The sequence below is a fragment of the Lutjanus erythropterus genome, chromosome 7, assembly GCF_056507025.1.
Source record: "Lutjanus erythropterus isolate fLutEry1 chromosome 7, fLutEry1.hap2, whole genome shotgun sequence".
NCBI classification, from domain to species: Eukaryota; Metazoa; Chordata; class Actinopteri; order Lutjaniformes; family Lutjanidae; genus Lutjanus; species Lutjanus erythropterus.
In genome coordinates this window covers 17,550,963-17,573,541 of record NC_139323.1, presented here as the reverse complement: position 1 = coordinate 17,573,541, position 22,579 = coordinate 17,550,963, and the positions used below count along the sequence as shown (strand labels likewise).

The window sequence follows — 22,579 nt, the reverse complement described above, 5'->3', positions numbered from 1 at the left end:
CTGCCAGAGTCACATAGATTGCGATTTTATTGTTAGTGATGGTTGTTTAACAATAAAGGCAACTCTCATGATCCCACACTACTTCAGATGTCATCAAACTAGGTCTTTTGTTGTTATTTTAATGTGAGAAAGACCTCTAGTGACAGAATTTACATATTGTTCCTTTTAAACAAGCTTCTAGAAACACCTGTTTCCTGAGGATGCACGGATGAACTTAGCTGTTCCCCTTTAATTTTTATTCCTGTTCATTTTGTCTCCAGTAGAAGATGGATGCAAACAGATTTGCTAAAACTTGCTGGTGGTTTTTTTAATTAAAACTGAACACAGCATCATGGTTACACAAGCAGTAATATGCACAGCTTGGACTAAATGCTAACATTAGCATGTTAACATCTCGACAGTCAGCATGCTGAACCACTCATCAAACTGTCCTGTGCCCCTCCACAACTCCATACTTTACCTCTCTACAGCAATAGCCTAATGATGGTGTGTTTATAAGTACATTTAAGTTTAATGCTCAAACACTGTAACTCCTAAAATAATGTCCAATGAGAAAAGCTAATGTCTATATCTCTAACAGATATTAAAGCTAGAAATGGTTCTAACAGAGCTATATTTGTGAATTGTGTGTGATGCAAGCAATCAAAGACATGTCACAGGTCCCAGATTTCTTAAAGCTAATTCTTAAAGCCAAAAAGGAAAAGCTTAGACTCTAAGTTCATTAGTATGTTGTTGTGTGTGCTGGTGAGTGTTGTACCTGGCTCCAATGTAGAGTGTCCGATTGACTTGGAGGATCCTCTGGATGTGTAGAGGCTCTTGTCTCAGCCATGTTCGGTGTGGTCGGCCCAGAAACACCGGGTGCCTTCTGACCACTGTCAGTGAGCAAGAGACAAAAACACACAATGACTGATCCCAAACTGACGTCCGTGTTTTACAAGAGTAGTCAGCGTAAAAGCGATTTTGTGTTAGTTTGTTTTGACACTTCAGGAGTAGTAACAGGTACTGAAGGTGATGTGGGGACAAAGTTTGAGACCTGCATTTGAAACAGCAGCATATATGCTGAGCACAACAGGACACAGCAGAGCACAAACTGAGGTACAGGAAATATATTTTGGTTTTTATGTTCTGCCAGCTGATTCAAATAATTCAAAGAGAGTGACAGACAGAGACAGGTGACATTTTAAAAACATCAGAAAGGTAGAATAAAATGTTCAGAGGACGAAGTATTCTGTGCATTGAGAAAGAGAAACCTTGAGGGAGAAAAATCAAATATAAAAGCAATAGAACATTTTCACCATGTTTTCATCATGTTGTACCACAGAAGTGCAAAGGCACAGAGAAAGAATTAAAAGTGAGGACAGAATCAGAAGTGATAGTTGCATATAAATCAGATGGATTACTGTGTAAAACCAGAATGACTACCTGTGTTTGACCTTGACTTTGGTTCATCTGATATCCTTGCATCCCCTCTCTGCTCATCCATCTTTACTTCCTTATATCCCACGTCCATTCATCCCTTCCCTCTTCTTATTCACTTACTATGTTTTGTCTGTTTTTTTTTTATGCTGCATTTTTTTATATTGTCATGGGCTCTGACTTGATTTGAATACTGAGGGGTCAACAAATGTGGGCCTATACAACATTAAGGTGTGATATAGTGAGGGGTAGGGATTAATATTTTCCTGAAAATTACACATTTTCTGTCCTGGGAACAGAAGCATAGTGTATGAGGTGTCCAAACCTGAGCACTTCAGTGTTTTATCTGGTCGTATTGAGAATCGTTATTGATGCAGAAGAATGCAATTTCAACAACATTAATCAACATTATAATTAACATAATATGAACTGTGCACGCTGCATATAGCCTGACCTTCTCTGCAGCTGCATGAGAGGATAAAACAAGTTCAGTCTGTGATCTGTCACTGTCTGACTGAACAGCCTCATGGAAGTCATATTTTACAATTCTTCATATTTTAAACAAATGAAATTCATTAAATCAAATCATTTGGTGTTTTCAGCGTCAAGATATCGAGCTGAAACAGATTCCACACTCCATTCGCATTCAGAGGCTGCTGCAGAGCGCAGCAGAGGGATCACTCCATGCACACTTCAGTGTTCAAATGTTAAAATGCAAAATTCTAAAAAAGCTCTCACTCACTCGGTGTGAGTCTTTGGATGCATTCTGGCAGGTTTTGAGGTCTTTCTTGAGAGAGGGGTGCTTTTTGCCACAGCCAGTTGCTGAAGGTAAATCACATGCTGCAGTATTTCACCCAGATGTATTTTGGATGAAGTATAAATCGAGTATACTTGAAGCTCTGGGCTTCACCTGGAATTTTGTCATTCCAAATGTGGCAGCAAACCTCAGTCCAGCGCATTTTATCCCTCCTGTGCAGTGCACAGTTCACATCTTCACAAGTCTTTCCATATAAAGCTGGTGACAGACATTGTGTTGTGTATCTCATTCAGATGGCACATGTCACTGTACTAAATTCATTAATGATCAGAGGTGTTTGAATTCATGGTACTTGATGGTTGACTAATTAATTAAAGTGCTCGAGGTGCACGTCCGGTAACACATAAGAGCAACAAAACACACACTACTTTGCATGAAAATTAAATCCTAATAATAATATAGCACATGCTGTGACTTTATTTTCCTTTCCTGTCAAATGCCAATTAAATTTATTAGCCTATGGCTATTTTACAACTGCATTTTTTCCTGCTGTGCCTCAAGACTATGGGGGTCGCTGCAACCCCAGCTTCAACTTTGGGGTGCATAAAGCCCAATGCCCCCTCATTGATGGTGCCTATGCCTATCGTATCTGCTGCTCCGTCGTGGGACCTACTGTGTTTCTTTTCTCTCCTTGTTCCCCACCTTTTCCCTCTCCACACTTTTTTAGACCAAAATTAGCTCAGATATGCAGGTTGTTGACCCTTTTCTCATTGCCAGTAGATGAGTTTGCCTTTCTGTGTTTTTTTTTTATGTGTGCTGGAAAGCTGAGACTCAACTCACATGCAGGAGAGCAGAGAGAAAGACGTTTTTAAAAGTCTCTGTCTGTTCAGCTCTCAGTACTTTTGTAGCTTAGAACTGAATCTCTGTGTTTTGAAGTTTAGTTTCTCTCTTGCATCACTGTTTATACTTTCAGGTATCTGTCTTATTTTATTTTTTAATGTTCACTTTCAGCTCTACAGGAGGTGTGTTACTGCTGATATGAACCCTGAATTTCCTGATTGTGCAGCTTCATAATAAAAGCTTTTAGATAACAAAGTAACAGGAGACTTTTATTGTGAATAATTTACAGGAAATAAAACGTGCAAAACTCCTGAGCTGATGCACTGAGTCAAATCAAGTCAAGCCATGCAGCCCATGTGTAAGAAAAAAGGGCAAAAGAGTCACAGTAATTACCAGTGGAAGCGACAAGCCTTCATTGCCTCCACTGAAAAGGAGGCAAAAATTTGCATGTCCACCCAGGTGTCATGTTTCCATCATATACCATATCAAATACCCATGACTACTGCAGAGACCAGGGAGTGGATGTTGATTGTACCATTTCTCATTGAAGACAAAAGCCTGGTGTGAGTGTTTTTTTTTAGTCCAGTGTAAAAGGGGCTTATTTGTCTTTTCTGTCCATCCCAATGAACCTGCATTCTCTATTATAACTGCTGAGTCTAATGCAGACGCTCCAGTGTAGCTCTCAGCAGCCTGACAAACTCTACACTCTACTGTTCAGTCCTGATAGTTCGGGAAGGGTCTGAACTCAGCTGGGAAACCATCAATCAATATTATCGAACTCCAATCAATCAAGGTCTGGTCTGAGCTGGAGACTGTCAAACTGATATGGAGACTCAGAGTCTGAGTGTGTAAGGAGCTGCCTCTCTGGAGGGTCTGGGTCTGTGTGTGGCAAAGTCGTGAATTCAAGAGCCTCAGCCTTCACTCTGGTCTCATTCCTGAGTGCGACCCCACACCTCCCGACCTGGACACCAATCAACACCATTCGTGTGAAAGCCTGTCTGACCGCTGCAGCCCACGCCGTGACCCTACACCCTCCCCCCACTTCAACACCCTGAGTGTAAGGGCGCGACCCCAAACCTCACACATCACAACCTGGGAGAGAGGCATGCAGGGGAGTAGATGGGTACACTCTTACAAATAAAGGCTCCAAAGGGGTTCTTCCCAGATCTATTTTCTTTTGAAGAAAGGGTTTGTCAAGGGTACTTTGTAAGTGTTCCATTGCAACCCCTTGTCATTCAAAGATCCCTTCTAGAGAGAATTCTTCAGGGTTGATGAGATCGCTGAAGAACTTGTTCCATCAAGGGTTCTTTTTACCATAATATGAAAAGGTTCTCAGTAGAACCCCCTGGGTTCTACATAAAACCCTTAGAATATAAAAGGGTTCTCAGTGGGCCGCCCTGTGTGGGCTCTAGATATAAACCTTGGAATGTAAAAAGGTTCTCATTTGGACCATCTGTGTGAGCTCTAGATAAAACACTTGGAATACAAAAAAAGTTCTCAACAGAACCCCCTGACTGCGTTCTACATAAAACCCTTGGAATAGAAAAGGATTCTTGGTAGAACACTCTGGGTGGGTTCTTGTTAGCACCATTAGAAAGTGGAAAGGTTTGGAATTGAACCCCCGAATGGGTTGTGGGTGGAACCATTTCACTTTAAAAGGGTTTTTTGTATTTCTGTATGTTTCTGTAAGCGTCTCTTTCATTGGAGGTTCTGGTGAAACCTTTCACAGATCGTTCTGAGTATAACCTTTAATTTTGGGTTTTGGGTAGAACTCTGTTAAAGGGTTCCAAGTGCAACCTTTATAAAAGATACCAGGAACCAAAGAGGGTCCTCCTTTGTGGAGAAGCCGAAGAGCCCTTTATGGTTCTAGTTAGCACTTTTTATTTCTAAGAGTTTAGAGGGCGAGAAAGCCAAGAGGTCAATACCTTCAGTGGGGATGAAGTTGAGGGGCCCCGGTTCCTCTGGGAACGCCGAGCTGGCCGTTCGGAGCAGCCAACACAGCAGGAAGAAGGAGGGATGGGCCACGGTCGTCATAGCAACACAACGGCGGAGTCTGCGGAAAATAACAAAAAAGACAAAAACAAGGAGTGAGTGGTTGCTAAATGAGGCAGAGGATCAAGGCGCACATAAACACACAAACACACAAACAGAGACATTCCTTCACTCAATCACTGACTAACTAACTAACTGGCTGGGTGGATATCTTGACTAAAGCTTTATCTGTATTCCCACAGCATCTCTATCTCTTCACCCTGATGTGAGGGAGGATAAATAGCTTCTTGGAACGAGGGATTAAGTCATCCACTGAGGGAGAAGGGTCCAGTCAGCTCTGAATGCAGCCAGATCACAACATGACCACATCAAACGACTCACCGCATATGACATATTTGAGAAAAATGAGAAGGAGGCAAAGGGGCAACAGCTCGGGCAAGACAGAGGGCAATATACGGCCCGTAGATGAATGGAAAATCTGTATAGGCTCGGAGTGAGTGAAAGGCTCAATAACACTCCCGACATCAAGCATTATCCAGGATATGAAAGACTCTGAGAGAGGGAGAGATGTGGTAGTTTACTTAAATTAAATGCTTGCCAGCGACGCAAATCACCTCTCCGATGTCGAAGCTAAACTGTCTGTATTTTTCATCGGGCGGTACAGAGGCACACGCAGGTCTCGGATGTGATTCATGTGGAAATACAAATGATACCCAAATTAAGTTACTCTCCGCAATCCATCTAGAAAATGCATCAAGCACTTCGCCTCGCAGGAGAGAAGCTCTCAGAATTGCTATTGACTTCAGCCACAAACCTCAGACGGCATGACTGGCTGGCCGCTACCTCTGCATGCTATTACTGCAATTTTGCTGCTGCAGCATGTGTGTGGTGGAATTCAATGTGCATCCAACAGGCGTTTTCATTCGAGTTGTTATTATCTTGAGCTCTGACTGATCCGTAATCGTCTAGCAAATTTTCCCTCTCCATATGAGCCTGGCGTACAATTGTGTTTTCCTAGAAACACGCCATAATTTATGTCATAACTGGACTTTCATCTTGTTATCGGCTTAATGCTGAATGCAAAATTGAATAATTTGTTTTGAAAATCAAGAGGAAAGGCTTTCTATCCCCACTGCCGCAAGCGAAAACATTTCATGCAACATCTTGGATTTGAATACTCAAGGTTGTATTTCTTTATGCAAAACACCTTAGAATTTTACTGTGGTCACAGATGCACGATGTGTAAAACAATGCAAAAACAAACACTTTGCTGAATATAGAGTTTCCACTATGCAGCCACCTCCTCTGTGTCAGTCTTTGCAATCAACTGAACTGAATTGTGGGTTTGAAACCTTTACTGGCGAAGACTGCATATTGTTACATATTGTAACTGAAGTTATCAAAATGACATGACATTAATTTTAGCAACTGCAAAAGTAAGTAATAAAATGTGACTCTAAATGTATAAAATTACATAGACTAAAACCAAAAGTATGTGAACACCCAAACATTACATGAATGTATGATAGCTGGACATGTGAAAACATTCCAAAGCCGTGGGTGTTAATACGCTGCTGTAACAGCCTTCGTTCTTCTGGGAAGGCTTTCCATAAGACACTGGAGTCTGGCTGCAGGGATTTTCTTCCCATTCAGCCACAGGAGGAAAACTGTGTTTGGACACCGACGCTGGGTGCTCCAATTCATACCAAAGGTGTTGAAGGGGGTTGAGGTCAGGGCTCTGTTCGCGCCAGCAAAGCTTTCAGTGCCAAACTGCGTCATTGTCTCGTTGAAACAGAAAACTGCCTTCTCCAGGAACTGCCACAAAGTTGGAAGCAAACTATTGCATAAAATACTATTGTATGCTGTAGCAACACTATGTAATTTTTGCTGAACAGCAGCCATTGTTGCAGAAATTATATATTATCATTATGGTATAATTATGAATGCTAAATAAGTATACTGAATTGTGCAAGAATAAGTTTATTTTTTTATGAATGTGTTTTTTTTTCTTTGGAAGTTGAATAGCCTCCCTAAGATTTCTCTTAGAACTTCTTTTCTTAAATGCACTATATGTAATTGATGCCACGAGAGGTCTCTCACATGAAAACAATAATAGATGTTGTGTGACGAGGTTGTGCAGCAGCATAGGATGTTCACAGCCACCACTGCCAATGAAAATGTGACGCGACTCAGGCTGAAATTACCTCGTTTCTGAATGGAAACAAGGTAATGTATTAAAGTTTTATTCATGTTTAGTTACATTGACCGCCTTCCTTCCTCACTCTCCAACATATCCTGCGTTTCACAACCAAATGAAAAACACTGTCACCTTGAATGAAATTGCAGATTTCTCTGGGTTTGAACATTTTTGGATACATTTTAGATAATGTAAAAGCACAGCTCAACAAAATATGTAACATAGGTCTAGTCCTTTTTAGACATTTTATTAGGAAAATGTTACATATTATAGCTGTAAAATGTTATATAGTCTTGCTTTAAATAAGGGACCTTTCTAAACCCATGACCAACTGTATGTATACTTGGGATTCAACATAACATTTGCAAAATAGTGTGAATTCATAAGTAATGTTGTAAACTGTAAAATACGATAATTAAGTCCAATAATTAATGGGTTTATCTTAATCTTAATTTTAAATGAAATGAAGCACAATGAAGCATTGGATCATACTGTACTCTACTGTATGTAGTAATATAACCAGTTTCCCTCTTTCAAGCATTTTCATCTGTTCTCTCTCTCTCACACTCACTCAGTCCCTCTCTCTGCCCCCAAGGATACAAACAGCCATTGTGCAGCCTGTCTCTTTAATGGAGTCCCAGACATAACCTTATCAGGACACATAATCTTTATGGGACATTTCTCAAATTCCTCGCTCTGACATCAGAATAAAAGTGGGAGGCATGCTAATTAGTCGACACCCACAAGCAAAATTACGGGAGGTGAAGGGTAAAGAGTCACCGAGAGAAGAAAGGAGGTCAGCGGGTGGAGAGAGAGAGAGAGGGAGAGAGATGGAGTGAGAGATAAGTGAGAAACATTAAGAGAGAAAGAGAGAGAGAAGATGAGAAGTCAGGAAGTCAGTATATCCAATCAGAGATTCTATTGTTTCTGCTATTAATAATGTATGAATAAATGTCAGGCGGTACGCATTCGATTAGTATAATTAGACACCCTGGGCTATACAATTTCATGGGACAGCAGAATGAGTAGATACACAAGTATAAAAGTGTGTGTGTGTGTGTGTGTGTGTGTGGAGGGGGGGACGCGCAAATGGTTCAGAGCCAAAGCATCACTGTAATTATGACAAATGGCTGCAGCTGAGTCCATTCAGAAGCCTCACTGTATGGCACACGCCGTACAGTAGTGTGCCATTATCATTGAACAAGCCATACTGTAAGTCACATATACATTCTGCCATTTGTAGGAGACACTAATCCAAAATATTCAACCCCAGGGTGCTATAGAGCTCCATGTTCAAAATTGAAATGGCAGAGGAAGTCACTGCAGTCATATTGAAGCGGGCACACTGTGTGGTGCTCTGGGGATTTTAAAAAAATGTTAAAAACGACACTGTCAGTAGCAAATTATTGTGTCAGTTCTTTCACCGGGGGGAACTATTGTTTCCAGTGTTGTGACAAACATATTCAAGGATTGAGTTTGATTTTTCGGCACCATCCCAACAGTCTTATTTGGGTGCCAAGTTAATACAGATGGCTAGAAATAGCTGGTCAAATGAAACTTCAGTCTGAGTTTTAAAGGGATAGTTTGGAATATTCGGTGTGGAGTTGTGTGAGGTATTTATCCATCATCCAGAAGCAGAGATCAGCATGGAAGCTAAGCAATGGTGGGTTGGGGACAGGGTCAACAACAAAAGGTACAAACCCTTATTCCAAAAAAAGCTGGGACACTGTGTAAAATGCAGACAGAAACAGAATGCAATGATCTGCAAATCCTTTTTGACTTGTATTCAATTGAATACAAGACAAAGACATGATTTCTGTTAAAATTGTGAAACTGAAAGACACAAAACTGCAAGAAATGAGGGATTTCACCATCTACTATCTATAATATCATTAAAAGATTCAAAGACTCCAGAGAAATCTCTGCATGTAGGGGGCAAGGCCGAAAAATTGAATGCCTGTGACCTTTTATTCCCCATTATTGTGTAAAGGATATATCTACAAATGAAAGTTAAGCTTCAACCATGCAAAGCGAAAGCAACAGCACCCAGCCTTTTCTGACAGGAAGCAGTATGGGCCAGATCTCGCTCTCTCCAAACCAACCCAACTCCACTGGTGCAATCAGTAACTTTACGTCACAGAACACAGGAGCCGCTGGTCTGCTGCTGCCTCAATCTGTTAGGTCATTGTGTTTTAGTGTGTGACCTAAGGGACCTATTTTTTACAGCATTGTGACAAATATATTCGAGGACTGAGCTTGATTTTCAGGAACATCCCAACAGTCTTATCTGGGTGCTGCCAAGATAATAAAGATGGCAAGTGACGCCAGTGGAGGGAAAACGCAAACAATAGCTGGTCAAATGAAACTTCAACCTTAGCTTTAATACCCTCATCCACTCCAACTAACTTCTGTTTACTATTAATGAAACAGGTTTCCTGAACTCACCACCATGCTCCGTTCGCTTCAACAGGATTTACACAGACTTGTTAATTTGTCTGTTTCCACAGCCCTAGATCAATTTGATTATGGGCGTTTAGGCAGGTAATTTCCTAAACAAAGTGATTAAGAGATCATTTAGCTGCCGAAGTGTTGTGAGGGAGTTGGATGTGGAGGGTGCTATGACTCCCAGAACCCACTGAACATCACCTCAGAATGATCTCCACTGTGACCAATACAGATAACAAATCACCAGCCACTCAATGGTGTGTAATGTCTTTAGTAAAGCTCTAATGAGGACTGATGCTGCTGATACAGAGTCAAGTCAGGCTAAAGAACACAGAGAAGAGGAAATGGTTCAATGGCGAAGAAATGCGAGGAATGCCTGCAATGTGGAATTAGACGCTGGTTATACAGAGTTAGTGACCCTCTGCTGCTAGGGGTTTGGATATTATACATGCAAACAGAACACCTCGTCATCAAATGAAGGTGCTAATATGCTCTGAAATGCTTTTGTCACTTATTACGGTTGCCATGGCTCTCACTTTCTCCTCTCCTCAGTCTCTCTCTATACCTTTTTGCATTCACCATCTCATTACGCCTCGGTTTCTTTCTTGCTCTCCCTTCGCCCCAGTCCTGTCGATGTGTACATGCTAGCAGTGTGTTTTCATTACACAGCCATGAGGTACTTGCACTAAAAATTGGAAGGTTGAAAGAAAACCAAGATTATGCGTGTCCTAGATATAGAGAAAATGGTAATGAAATAGAGCAGCATTAATGGGGACACTGTGGTGGTTGGGGTATTTATGATTAAAATATTTAACAGAGGGGCTGTCAAGTATTATACAGAGGCATCAGTGCTGGTAGAACACAGTACTCAAGCAATAGTCTGATATAATCCCTTTTCACAGTGGTCGCCCAGCTTCAAAAAGCCTGCACAGAGGAAGAATGAATTCAAACATGGTCTATTTCCACTCAAATCCTTTTATCATCGTTCTACAAGGCAAATGATATCTTTATATTCACCAGATATTATGAATGTTTTCTATATAATCTTCAGGTATTGCACGTATTAAAGCTGCAAAAATATTTCTTTTTATATTAACAATACATTGCATGACAGGAGGCGGTTTCAATAATGAACCTACAGAGAATTATCACTCGACTTTACAGCTCCATTAGCGCTGTAGAGTGCCTATCAGTTCATTCAGGGTTCAACATGAATGTTTTTTTTCCAGAAATCTACTTGCCCAACAAAAATGTTTCATGTATTTGTGGTTGTCTTTGACAGTTCATGTCGATGTGGTACCGCCTGTCCAGGTCAATCCTGTTCTTCTGTTGAAGATCAGATGCTGCACATTTGTAACTCTCAACAGAGAGGAGATCAGGCAAGTGACTTGCTAAATTTTCACCAGCCCATTTATGTGGCATTTTACTCACCCGGGTCAGTCATTATTGTTGAGCCGTGTCATGTTTAGCTGTTTGAACCACAACTTTACTGATGTGGTTCGCTCTCACCACTCCCATGAATATAGCGGGGCATTCAGCAGCTAAAGAGCCAGATACTCAAAATAATATTGGACTGAACATAAACAGATGCCACAAAAGTAATGTTGCTCTTTGTGTACTGGATAGAAAAGTAGACACCTGTTTGCTAACAAATTCTTTATTAACTTTATGTCAGTGTTGTGTTTACAGCCTATTGTGTTGACAATCCAATCATGGTCATGTTTTTTTTTTATTTGTATGTCTCATAAGTGATATCTTACGTATGCCTTTTAAGGTTTTTAAAGAATGCTTGCATGATTTAGGTATAAGTTTGATATCACACTATTAAGAATACTGTATGTAGATTTACTGTCATATATTGTACTTATGAGTTTAGCTTCAAATAAGAGATATTAACATTTAATAAAATGTTTCTGTCTCTTTTCCATATGGGTGGTTACACAAAGATGTGCAGGCTGTTTGCAATATTCTCTGAGGCACTGTTTGTCCTTTTGATATGATGGTGGTAGAAGCTATAGGAGCCGCAGCAGTTGACGTAGTAGAACCAGAAGGTTGTCTTGATTCAATTCTCAGTTTCCAATAAAGCTCTGTAAAAAGAGATAATACTGGAGGGGGGCTAACAACAAGCTGAAGGGTTTCAGGCTATAATAACCTTTATAATAACCGTTATTGTAAGGGAGACACTCAAACTACCAAAAGGTTCTGAGTCTGATCCTTAAAACACTTAATAACTTTTTAAGAGGAATTAATGTTCAAAGAAATACTCCTTTTGCCGCAGGCACAAGGTTGAACTCCACTTTGCTCTGCTTTTATTGTTCCACATCAATGAGATGACCTTCAGAGTTTGGTACATGAGACTGTGCAGGTACATGGGAAAGTATATTAAGTAAGCAGTGGAGGATTTTATGATTGTTCCATTTTCTTTATGTGGACTTAAAGACACCCCATAGATTTCCCTGAGACCGGCCTAATTGTCATATTAGTGAGAGAGGAGAGGCTGCTTTATGGAGTGTGTAGAATCAATGACAGGTGATATCCTGATGCCGCTTGGATCTCCTTCAATCAGCAATAACATAAGATGCTGTGTGCTACAGGGGTGTGAGAAGGAAAGGGAATAAAAAATAAGATGTAGGAAAGAGGGCTGGGAGGAAGGATTTAAGGCAAATATGGAAATGAACACAGTGGCTATAAAAAAAGGAGGTCTGGAGAGTGGGGAGAGGACAAAGCAGGACAACGAAAATGACAAAAATAATGCACTACGGGGAGTGATGAAGAGAAACAGAGGTGAAAGAGAGACGAGTGAGGCGTTCAAACAGAGAGGGGGAGTCACACCGGACGTAAGGAGAGCGAAGCCAAAGAATGTCCGGAATGAGAAAGACAGAAAGACAAAGAAGCAGAAGAGAGGAAGTGCAAGGAGCCAATGGTACACTTGCAATGCCAGATTTATCTCAATACTGAGCCAAGAGTAGCCTAATGGGAAGGACCTCCTGGCTCTGTGGTCGCCTGATTTGCAACTTATCTAACGGGATGACATTTTTCCTGTATCTCTTTATGTGTAGAAAAATAGAGTCCCTCAGGGCTCAGTGCTTGGACCTTTCCAGTTCAGTCTGTACATGTTGCTCCAGACGACATAAATCAGATATATAAAACTTAACTATGCCAATGACACGCTATTTTACAGTACCTATGCCCTGTTCCCTGGAGGCCTCAACCGTCTGAAGTCACTGGTTGAATGTATTAAAGACTTGAAGAACTGGATGTCTCACGACTTCCCACAACCCAACAAAGACAAACCAAATTCTTTTTATTGATGCAGAGCTTCTGTGGCAGGAAATACGTTCTCATTAGCCTCTTTTTCCCTGAAAATACAGTACCGCAAAGGCTATAAATCTGGGTTTTATTGTTGATTATAATCTTATGCTTGAGAGCCACATCACCAATAAGACAAAAACTTTTGTCTGTCTTTTGTCATCTTAAGAATATGTCTAGAGTAAAAAGCTTCTCAGTAGATGCTGATTTTCTGTTGGTTTAACCCGATCACCAGACAGGAATGTTACTTGTGGACAAATCTGCAAACCCCAGAGTTATGTTCAATGCCAACATTATTATTACTGCTATTTTTAATGTCAAATGCAGCCCGTCCTCACCATTAAGTGTCTAGGTCATCTGTGCAAGCAGCTTATAACAACCAACATTAACGTTTATTGTTAGGCGGCAACCATAGCAATTATGACAGGAGAAGTTAAAGAGTGAGAGAGTGTGCAGAGTTGCTAACCAAACAGCAAGTATTTTACAATGTAACCCACATATGTAATGTCATGTGACTTATGCTATTTGCTACTTATTGCATAATGTAGTAGAGGTCCAGTAAGTCTGTCACTGCCAGTACTCTCCACCAGTTGTATGTTGTTCTCGGAGTTATTCGCAACCAAACTATTCTGTCCATTATGTATGAGAACATGTTGACGTGTCGTCCAATGGCAACGTTCTAAAAGGTTATGGTCAGGGAACAATCATGGTTATGGCAAATAAACAACAGTATGGGTAAGATTAAGCAACTAAAGCGCTTTGTTAAGTTTAATGAAAAAACATGGTTATGGTTAATAAAAATGTCTTAAAGGGGAACTCCACTGACTTTAAACATCAAAGTCTGTTGGGGAGTACTGCTGCATACGTGAAAAAAATATGTTTAAAGTCTTTTGTGGTTCCAGAGGGAGCTGTGTTAAATCTGATAAATTGCCTCAAGTGAGTCTGTTGGGGCTGAAAATAACAAGTTTGAAAATGATCAAATATTTGGAGTGAGGAGTTAAAAGAGAGCTTGCCCAACTTCTATAGTCAACGCTTGAAACCAGCAGCTTTGAATGCACAGGTTGCATTGTGGGCTATGTACGCTGCTCGTTTTGTCAAAGAGGAGGAACGTGGGTGAATAAATAAAGACCATATCTATGGTTCGGCTGCATAGATGTTAATCCCTTTTTAAAGAGCCGTCTATCCTGAGTCCAACAATGTGACAGATGAACATGGTAAATCAGAAGGGTAGCTATGATTGGTGAAAGTCTTCAGTCAAGGGCTAGATTTTCTAAAGTCTGAAAACAGAGCCAAGAGGCAGAGAAGAAGTTTCTCTGAGACCACTTGAATTACATCATGTTTAACGGTTACTATGAACCTTTTGCCCAATGACACCAACAGGAAACAGCCAACCTAAGCTTTAATTGCAGGTCTGGGGCAGGATGCAAACTCAGATCTCCAACATAAAAAGTCACATCATCCCTGCCTGCCACCCTGACCTGTACTTCCATGATGTACATGCTACTTCCTGCATTGGCACTGAATATTGGTACTGGACCTAAGTTTTGTAGTGTGGAATTATCCAGTATTGGCAAAACAGGTTCTGGGCTGGTTGGTTATTCCTCTGAAAGACCTTCTTCAGAACCTTAAAAGACTGTTGGCCGACTACAACTTGTTCAAAAGCCGCCACTGCCAGAATCGTAACAAAAAAGATTGATCACATCACACCTGGCACTTGTCAGATCTCTACATTGGTTTCCAATTAATTTCAGAGTTGATTACAACATTTAACTTCTTGTCTATAAAGCCTGATATAGCCTTGCTTGTGCCATATGCGTACCGTCTTCGTCATCTGGCACAGAACCTCTGGTTGTTCCAAGGGTACAATTAAAAGTTGACAAAGCAGGTTCCGGTTTTTATGGTCTTATAGCTGCAGAGGTACTCTGCCAGATTGCATTATATATGCTACAACATTAACATTGCTAAAAAGCAGACTGAAAACATTTGTTTTCCCTGGTGCATTTGATTAGTTATGCTGTGTCTGTGCTTTAAACTGCATCTCATTGTTCTTGTTGTTTATTTTGTATCTCCCCTACAGTAAAATGTTTTATATGAATAAAGATTTCTTTGCTTTGCTCTCCTGATCTACAATCTGCTCTGCTGACCCCAGACTCCTCTTAACATCTTCCCTGACTCACTTAAATAGAGGCACATATGCATCAGCACATGCACTATAAACTCTACACACAACAAAACAACTAACACACATCTCCTCTGGGCTTTGTGCCTTCACTTAAGCCAAACCACAGTCTTCCCCCTCTATCTCTCTCTGGCCTAATGTAAAAACGATGGAGGAATTCCCTCCACTGGAGCGAAATGCACACATGATTTCCTCCCTTTGCTTAGGACTTGAATGACCCCGGGTCTGTTTACTAGATATTTGCATCACCATGAAATCCTGGAGCCTCAATAACATTGCACATATTTAAAGAGAGAGAGGAGAAGAAAGTGAAAAGGTCGATAGAGAGAGAAAAAAAGAGGGGAGTGCACAGAAAATGAAAAATGAAGAGTGACCTTTGAGCACAGAAACAATTTTCCCATGCACTGTGGAACACTGGATTTATGTAGTGGGGAAATATGTGCTGTATGGGCAGTAGGACAATCTCTAACACTCATCTCTTATCAGAATCAAACCATGAGAACATGTGTTCTGTCTCTGCTACCTGACAGTGGACCCAGTTACACACTGTAAAAAGAAATTATTTGTTTTAACTTAAAGGAGTTTTTACCGGTTATGAAACAGTCTCAATTTGTTACGAATGCCTCCTACATAAGGCAATAGGACCATCTGTGAGAAGATCAGTTATTTCTATACAGTTATTCTTAATGAATGCCACCAAGTTGGATTCTCATTGAAACAGATGAAAAAGCATGTGTTTACATTTTCTAAGGCAAATGTACAGTGAGTCGTACGTTAACAAGCTAAAATTAAGCAGCATGACATTTTTATTTAGATAATTTTATTTTTGGTGTTACTTTTACGGTTATTGCGATGGAAACGCTGCTACTTTTGTCTACAGGGGCCTTGAAAATCAGCTAAACATTAAAGTTCCTTGTAGTAGTCTTAGAAATGTAAGTGTCCAGGCTGACTCAAATTTTTAAGTTGACTGAATTTGAAAAGAGAAGTTGAAGTGACTTTGTAATGATTTGAAACAAACTTTTCTAGTCTTATAAAGATAAGGAATCTCTTCAGTCTTTAGTCACACTGAGGGATATTACAAACAAATGTAATTTTCTTTAACATTTTCTCAGTTTGTGAAATCAGTCTTTTATTTCACACAAAAAAAAACAGTGTATTAACCTTCATCATGGTTCACAAAGGAATTTTCGTTACTGTGAAAACAAGGAACCATGACTTATTTTAAAGTGTATTAAAGCAACACAGCAAGTTTTCATTATATATGTTTTCTTTAACCTTGCTGCTAATATGCTAATAATGTTTCGTTTTAATCTTAATTTAATGAGTCAATTGAAGTCTGTACAAGACATTCATTCAACTCATCATTTCAAGTCTACGGACTTCAAGGCAGAAGAACTTGTGTTTATAAGTTCTGAGGTGCTCTGGGAATAAATACCAGAAGATTAAAGTCAGTACAGTACCTTTTTTACGCTGCACCATGTGTCTAATGGATATATAATTTCAGGGGATTTAAAAGGTTGGTGCTGGAATAAGATAATCTCTGACTCTTTCTGTCTGCAGTGCATGTGCTCCCATTAACAGGCAAGAGGTAGCCCGACGGATGACAGAGCAGTAATGTAATACCTGTAATAGCTTATTGTTGATGAATGGATATCTTTGAGTATTACTGGAGCTCTCCCCAGAGTTGTGTCACCGTCATTAACCTTCACAGTTTTCAAAATTACAGCTGCTGAGACACCAGGAGACAGAGGCGCTGCAGTCGCAATCTAGAAAAGAGTGCAACAAAGATTCTTGCAGAACTGCCTGACAACGTGTGCATGAGTCTGCAGGTTAATTATAGGTCTGAGTTTTCGGGAGGAAGACTCTCCAAGAACGAGCGCTGCGATAAATCTTCTATTCTCTGTAATGCATGTATCTTTTATATTTCTACTCTCCTTGTTTCTTTCATCTTTTAAGCCCCAAGATTCTTCTCAAGACAAGCAGAAACATCATGTCAGCTCACAACAGCGAAGATAGGCCTGACCTTTGGCTCCCTACCAGTTTACAACCATCATTAGCAGGGCAGGGATCAGGGGCCAAGACCATAAATCACACTCAAACCATCCACGTTGTTGGGGGAACCCAGCTATACTGCACTAGAAATGAAAAGAAAACATACTCTGAGACTGACAGGAGGCTAAAAGCAACTCCATCCATCACTGGCTGGAGACTCCATAAAGGCAGTAAAGGAAAACACACAAGGCGATAATCTCCAGCATGGTTATAAATAATACAGAAACCTTGCTAATGGCAATAAAAGCTTCTGCAGCATGACAGAATCCCTTTTTATGTGATTATTCGGCTAAAATTCCCTCAAGGATGTGTATTATCTTGCGTAAATACTCAGGAGTGACTCAATAGGGCAATATGTTCCCATCCTGAGACTGTTTGCCCTTTTTGCTCGTGAAGAAGGAGGAGAGGTGGATTTATTGTAATGGCAACAAGTGACTGTCAGTGGGGCCATGAGGTCAGGCCGCGTGCAAAAATAGAACATTTGGGGAAAGTGGATGGCACCGAAAAAACGAAAACAGACTCTGCAGGCTGTTCTGCTGGCTTCTGCACAATAGTACAACTGTACTACTCGTAATCCGATGTATGTATGTTTCTGCTAATAAAAGGTATTGAGAAAAACAGAAGGGGAATGCAATGACCTGCTGCTGATTATGAGTCATTCTTACAGCGTAAATAACAACAATAAATGGTTCAACTGCAAAGTGGTGTTCACCTTGATATTTCATTATAACTTTCACCTTTTCTTTATGAAAATAATGAGCCCTAAAGGAACTGATGTACTTAGAGTGGGATGAATCATAGCTATTAGGACTTGTCATAATGATGTAATAATGCCTCAATCTGCTTGGCCATCAGCAAAAAACAAGTGATATTTGATTTTCTCAGTAGCCTATTATTTATATAATGTGCACAATTAGCTAATCTAGAAGAGGCCACATGCCCAGCACAGTCTGGTTATTTACATTAAACCTGGGCCTACATACGTTGTTGTAAGACTTAGCCTGTGTGATCGGACATAGTGGCCTTGACATTTTGGGAAATAAGATTACTCACTTTCTTGCTGAAAGATAAGATAAAAAGATTGATATCACTCTCGTGCGTGCAGAATAGACAACACTATGGCCAGGAAAAAGTTAGTCTACCTCGGCAAAAGACTGTAAACGGGGGGAACAGCTAGCCTGGCTCTGTCTGTCTGCTCACTAATACAAAACATTGTGGTTTAACAGGAGCGACGGGTATTTTTTTGGTCGGAACAGTTACTTCCTGAGGCTGCATTACAGAAACTCCCTAACTCGCACATCCAATCTTAACTATTTGGTAATCATGGCAATTAGGGCTAGGACCTGGGGTTAGGAATAAAGCTGTTACAGATGGATAGTTCCTAAGTCAATGATCCTATCATAACTTGACTTACTTTCCAAAATCTTAAATTAATTAATTAATTTTTGCTCACAGAAACTAATGGTAGTGTTACAATTCTGTAAGCTACTGTTGGCAAATTTATTAAATGCATATGGCTGCTATTTTATTGCTTTTACACAATAGATGGTGGATCTTAGCCTACTCTGTTTACTTTATCTCTCAATTAAGTGTTGTTGTAAATTTCCCCAAAAGAAAATCTTCGGGGTCGTCTAATTAATGCGTCTTGAAGTTAAGCGCTGTTTTTTGCTCCATTTTTTTTTGTATGTTTTAATTTATGTTTCAGTGTGTTTGAAAAAGGGAAGGGTTACAGAGCTTGGCAAGATGAGAAGAGTAGTGTGGATCGCTAGGTAACAGACATAAAAGATGATAACTGATATTGAGTATTTACTGTAGGGTTTTCTAACCTGAGATAAGATTGAATGAAGTAGGCCTTAGATAAATGGGATTCCTAAAGTTAGTTCAGATTTGCTTCTGTAATAGTAAATTGGAAAAATTTCTATCTAAGAGTCCTCTGATCTTAACTTGAAACTTAAGATGAAAGTTTCTGTAGGCTAATACAGTCCCTGGAGTCTCGTCATCACTGTGAGGTTACCAGGCAACAAGAAGAGACTTCAGGAAGTCACTCCGTCTGGCCAAGAAACAAACAAGATGTATTTGTGAGCTTAAGTGTTGCTGGAAGTCAGATTTGATGTTATTTATTTCTTTCCGTTGCCAGTCTTTATGCTAGGCTACTCTAAACAGCTGCTGGTTGAAGCATCAGACTGTGTCAAACCAACAGATACAAAAGTACAGATCTTCTCATATAACTTTCCAGTTGCGTATTTACCAAACTTTCCTTTAATTTTCAACATTGTCAAGTTGCAGCTGCCTTGAGGAATATCAAGTGGCCTAAAAGAAAGACGCCCGCTCTCCTAAACACAACACAAAGTGGCTGAACGAGGCATTTGCAAGGTCAGACTGTACAATACAAAGATATCTTTGGATAACAGGGCAGCATGAAATTGTCTAAGTGATTCTGTTATAGCAGAGAAGAGCTGTCAGGAGAGGTGGATAGAGACGTAGAAGGAACACGGAGGTCTGTATACATTTTGGGCTTTACAGCAACATCTCTGCATGCTAATAGTGTTTACCTTCTCTTCCTCTATCTTCCCTTCCTGCACTGTGCATGAAACTCTGACAAATGAAGCCACTTCTGGGTTTCTAATGTCAAAGTTGATGGCATGGCTCTATAAGCCACAAGCTATGCTGCTCTGTGTCCAGATTTTTTATTCATGACGGCAAATTTCACTGGAAAATCATCTTGTCAAGCGCTCCTCTGTGAACGCCCCCATCATAAACAGTATCTAAAAGCAATTTTCTCTTTCCCGAGAGAGACAGGGAGGCTCAGTATCTTCTCCCAGCGGAAGTCCGACAGAGCAGGGCTCAAAGATAGAAAAATGTACCTGCAAGTCCCCAGCCTTTGATTTCACACCGACACTCACGTACACAATATGCACCCAGGCCTGTAGATGTGCATGCACGCCTGCACGCACACTCAAACTTGGTATATAATAAGCAGTCCAGACTCACACACGCACCCTTCTTTCCTCCTTTCACCATCTCCTCTCACCTCCTTTTCCCCTTCCTGCACTCTATCTCCTCTCACCGCAAATCAGCCACCTGCTCATCCAATTTATTCTGATAAATTCCACCTGTATCAATTTCAATACGAGTTCACACACTACAGTAACTCTGGGTTGCCTTTTCTGCTTTATCTCTCCCCAGCTGCTTTGAATGTCACATCTCATGTGGTTTATGGACACACACACACACACACACACACACAAACACACTCACACACGCTGCGGTGTCAATCAACAGACGTCTCCAGTTGACAACTGTGCACACAAGGCAGCTGTGAACAAAGACACATGGCTGCATGTGTGCTGAGCAGTAGATCCAAACAAACAAACAGATATAAACACACGTACACACACGCATATACACGCACACACACATATACACACTATCATTGCATTGCAGGCATAACTCCCAGGCCTGGCTGTGTGCAAGTTTGATCCCTCTCACCGTGTCTGAGAGGCATGTTAATCAGCGGAGGAGGCTGCCAGCTCAGCCATATATGTCTCTATCTTTCTTGCTCTCACTCCTTCAGTCTCTGTCTCTCTGGCTCTATCTGCATCTATTCTCTCCAATCTGTCTTTGCTCTTGTCAAACCCCGTTTCTCCACCTCTACCTCATTGCATTTATCTCGCATTCCTCTCCTTCTTCTCCCGTTCTTGCATGAGCTCTCATCCCATCACAGCAAATCATGTCGTTCTTTTTGCTCCTACATTTTAATGCATCTCTCCCCCCCCCCCCCCCCCCCCCCCCCCACCCCTCTGGGTTAGACTGATGGGATTTAAGACACTAAAGACTGGATGGTTTATTTAGAAGGGCTCGAAGAAGATCGCTCACTTTTACCCCACCAGCCTGACATTTCATTGCCCTCTTCCTTTCCCCTCTCATCTCCCAACCCCCTGTTCGGTATGAGGCTTTGGGATCTGTTTGTGCCTGTGTTAAAGTGGATTTGGTTATGGTGACTGGATCAGGGTGGGTGGCTGTGGGATGCTGGATGATTTTCACAGGGCGAATTTTAAAGAACGAGCTTTGAAAGCTGAAGGGCAGAGAGAGAAAGAGGAGGGGAGGATGGTGAGAGCAGAGAGGGGAAGAGTTGTGGAGAGGAGAGATATAGTGGTTATGTGTTTACAGAGACGGTTACTAAGGAGATTTCCACCCAAGCACTCAGTTATAAGTCATGAGGTGGGGGAGTTAAGGGAGGTGGTCATCTTGGTGCAGACAGCCATAACAATGGCGAGACAGATGACGAGGGAGTACACTCTGAGAAATAAAGGTGCTAACTAGAAACACAAAGGGTCCTTAGGCCTGTCCCCATAAAATGCCTTTCCACTTGGAGCCTAAAACCCAACAGAAAGGCTTATACCTAAACCATCTCTGAAAGGTTGCATGCGGAACCCCCACTGCACAACAGAATATGACACGCCCCCTTTGTGTCCGAAGGAAAACCATCTATTTTTTTTTGTTTGCTTGTTTGTTTGTTTCAGCTGCTAACCAACTTTTCAGGTTCCAAATCTATTCATTTTTGGTGCAAGTGCTCAGAACAGTTCGAAATTAGGGGCTTGAACTGGAACAGGGTAGTTTCATGTTGATGGAAAAGGCCTGAATGAGAGGTTCTACAGAGAATGGAGTGGAATGGAAGAATCTAATGGTGTAATGGTTCCAACCAGAAACCCCTCTGGGGCCTCTATCCAGAACCTTTCTACCCTGTAAAGGTTTTATCTAGGACCCACCAGGGGGTTTCTACTGAGAACCCTTTCATATTCCAGGGGTTTTTATCTAGAACCCACCCAGGTGGTTCTCCTGAGAACCCTTTTCTTTTATATTATGGTACAAAGAACCTTTGATAAACCCTTGATGAAAATGCTCTTAAAGGATTTCAACAATCCTTTAAAACAAGCCATGAGAGATTGTACAGAGAACCCTTCTATGGTGTAATGGTTCCACCCAGAACCTCTCTGTGGTTCTATTTAGAATCTTCCCACCTTCTAAGGGTGGAAACCAAGACCCGGCCAGGGGGTTCTACTGAGAACTTTTTAAAAGATTTTGCCAATCCTTGAAGATCTCTTTCTCCCGATAAAGGTTCTTTGAATGAAAACTTGGATTTGATGAACCCTTTCTTTTAAAAAAGCATTCTTCAGAAGCAAATTGTTCTGTTTAGAACCTCAGCCCTTCAGGAAGAACCCTTTTGGAACCCTTATTTCTATGAGTGTGGGAAGGACAGAAAAGGGTAAATTAGAAGAGGTGGAGAACATGAAGATGTGTGGTTAGAGCATTCAGTTTAGAGAAAAGAGCATGTCTATTCAGTAACTCCATGTGTGTAGAGTGCCAACACAATAGAGGCTTTTTGGCTTTG

General features: G+C 40.9%; 1 protein-coding gene across 1 annotated transcript in view; it reads right to left on the bottom strand.

Moving 5' to 3' along the window:
* Positions 1–22,579, bottom strand: part of sema6bb (sema domain, transmembrane domain (TM), and cytoplasmic domain, (semaphorin) 6Bb) — a 182,650-nt gene that overhangs the window by 93,447 nt on the left and 66,624 nt on the right. The window contains exons 2-3 of the mRNA XM_084722985.1: positions 4,939–5,066; positions 758–872 (exon numbers count right to left, since the gene is read on the bottom strand). Of these exons, the coding sequence (XP_084579111.1) occupies positions 758–872; positions 4,939–5,047 (224 nt within the window). The 5' untranslated portion in view covers positions 5,048–5,066. The remainder of the gene's footprint in view (positions 1–757; positions 873–4,938; positions 5,067–22,579) is intronic.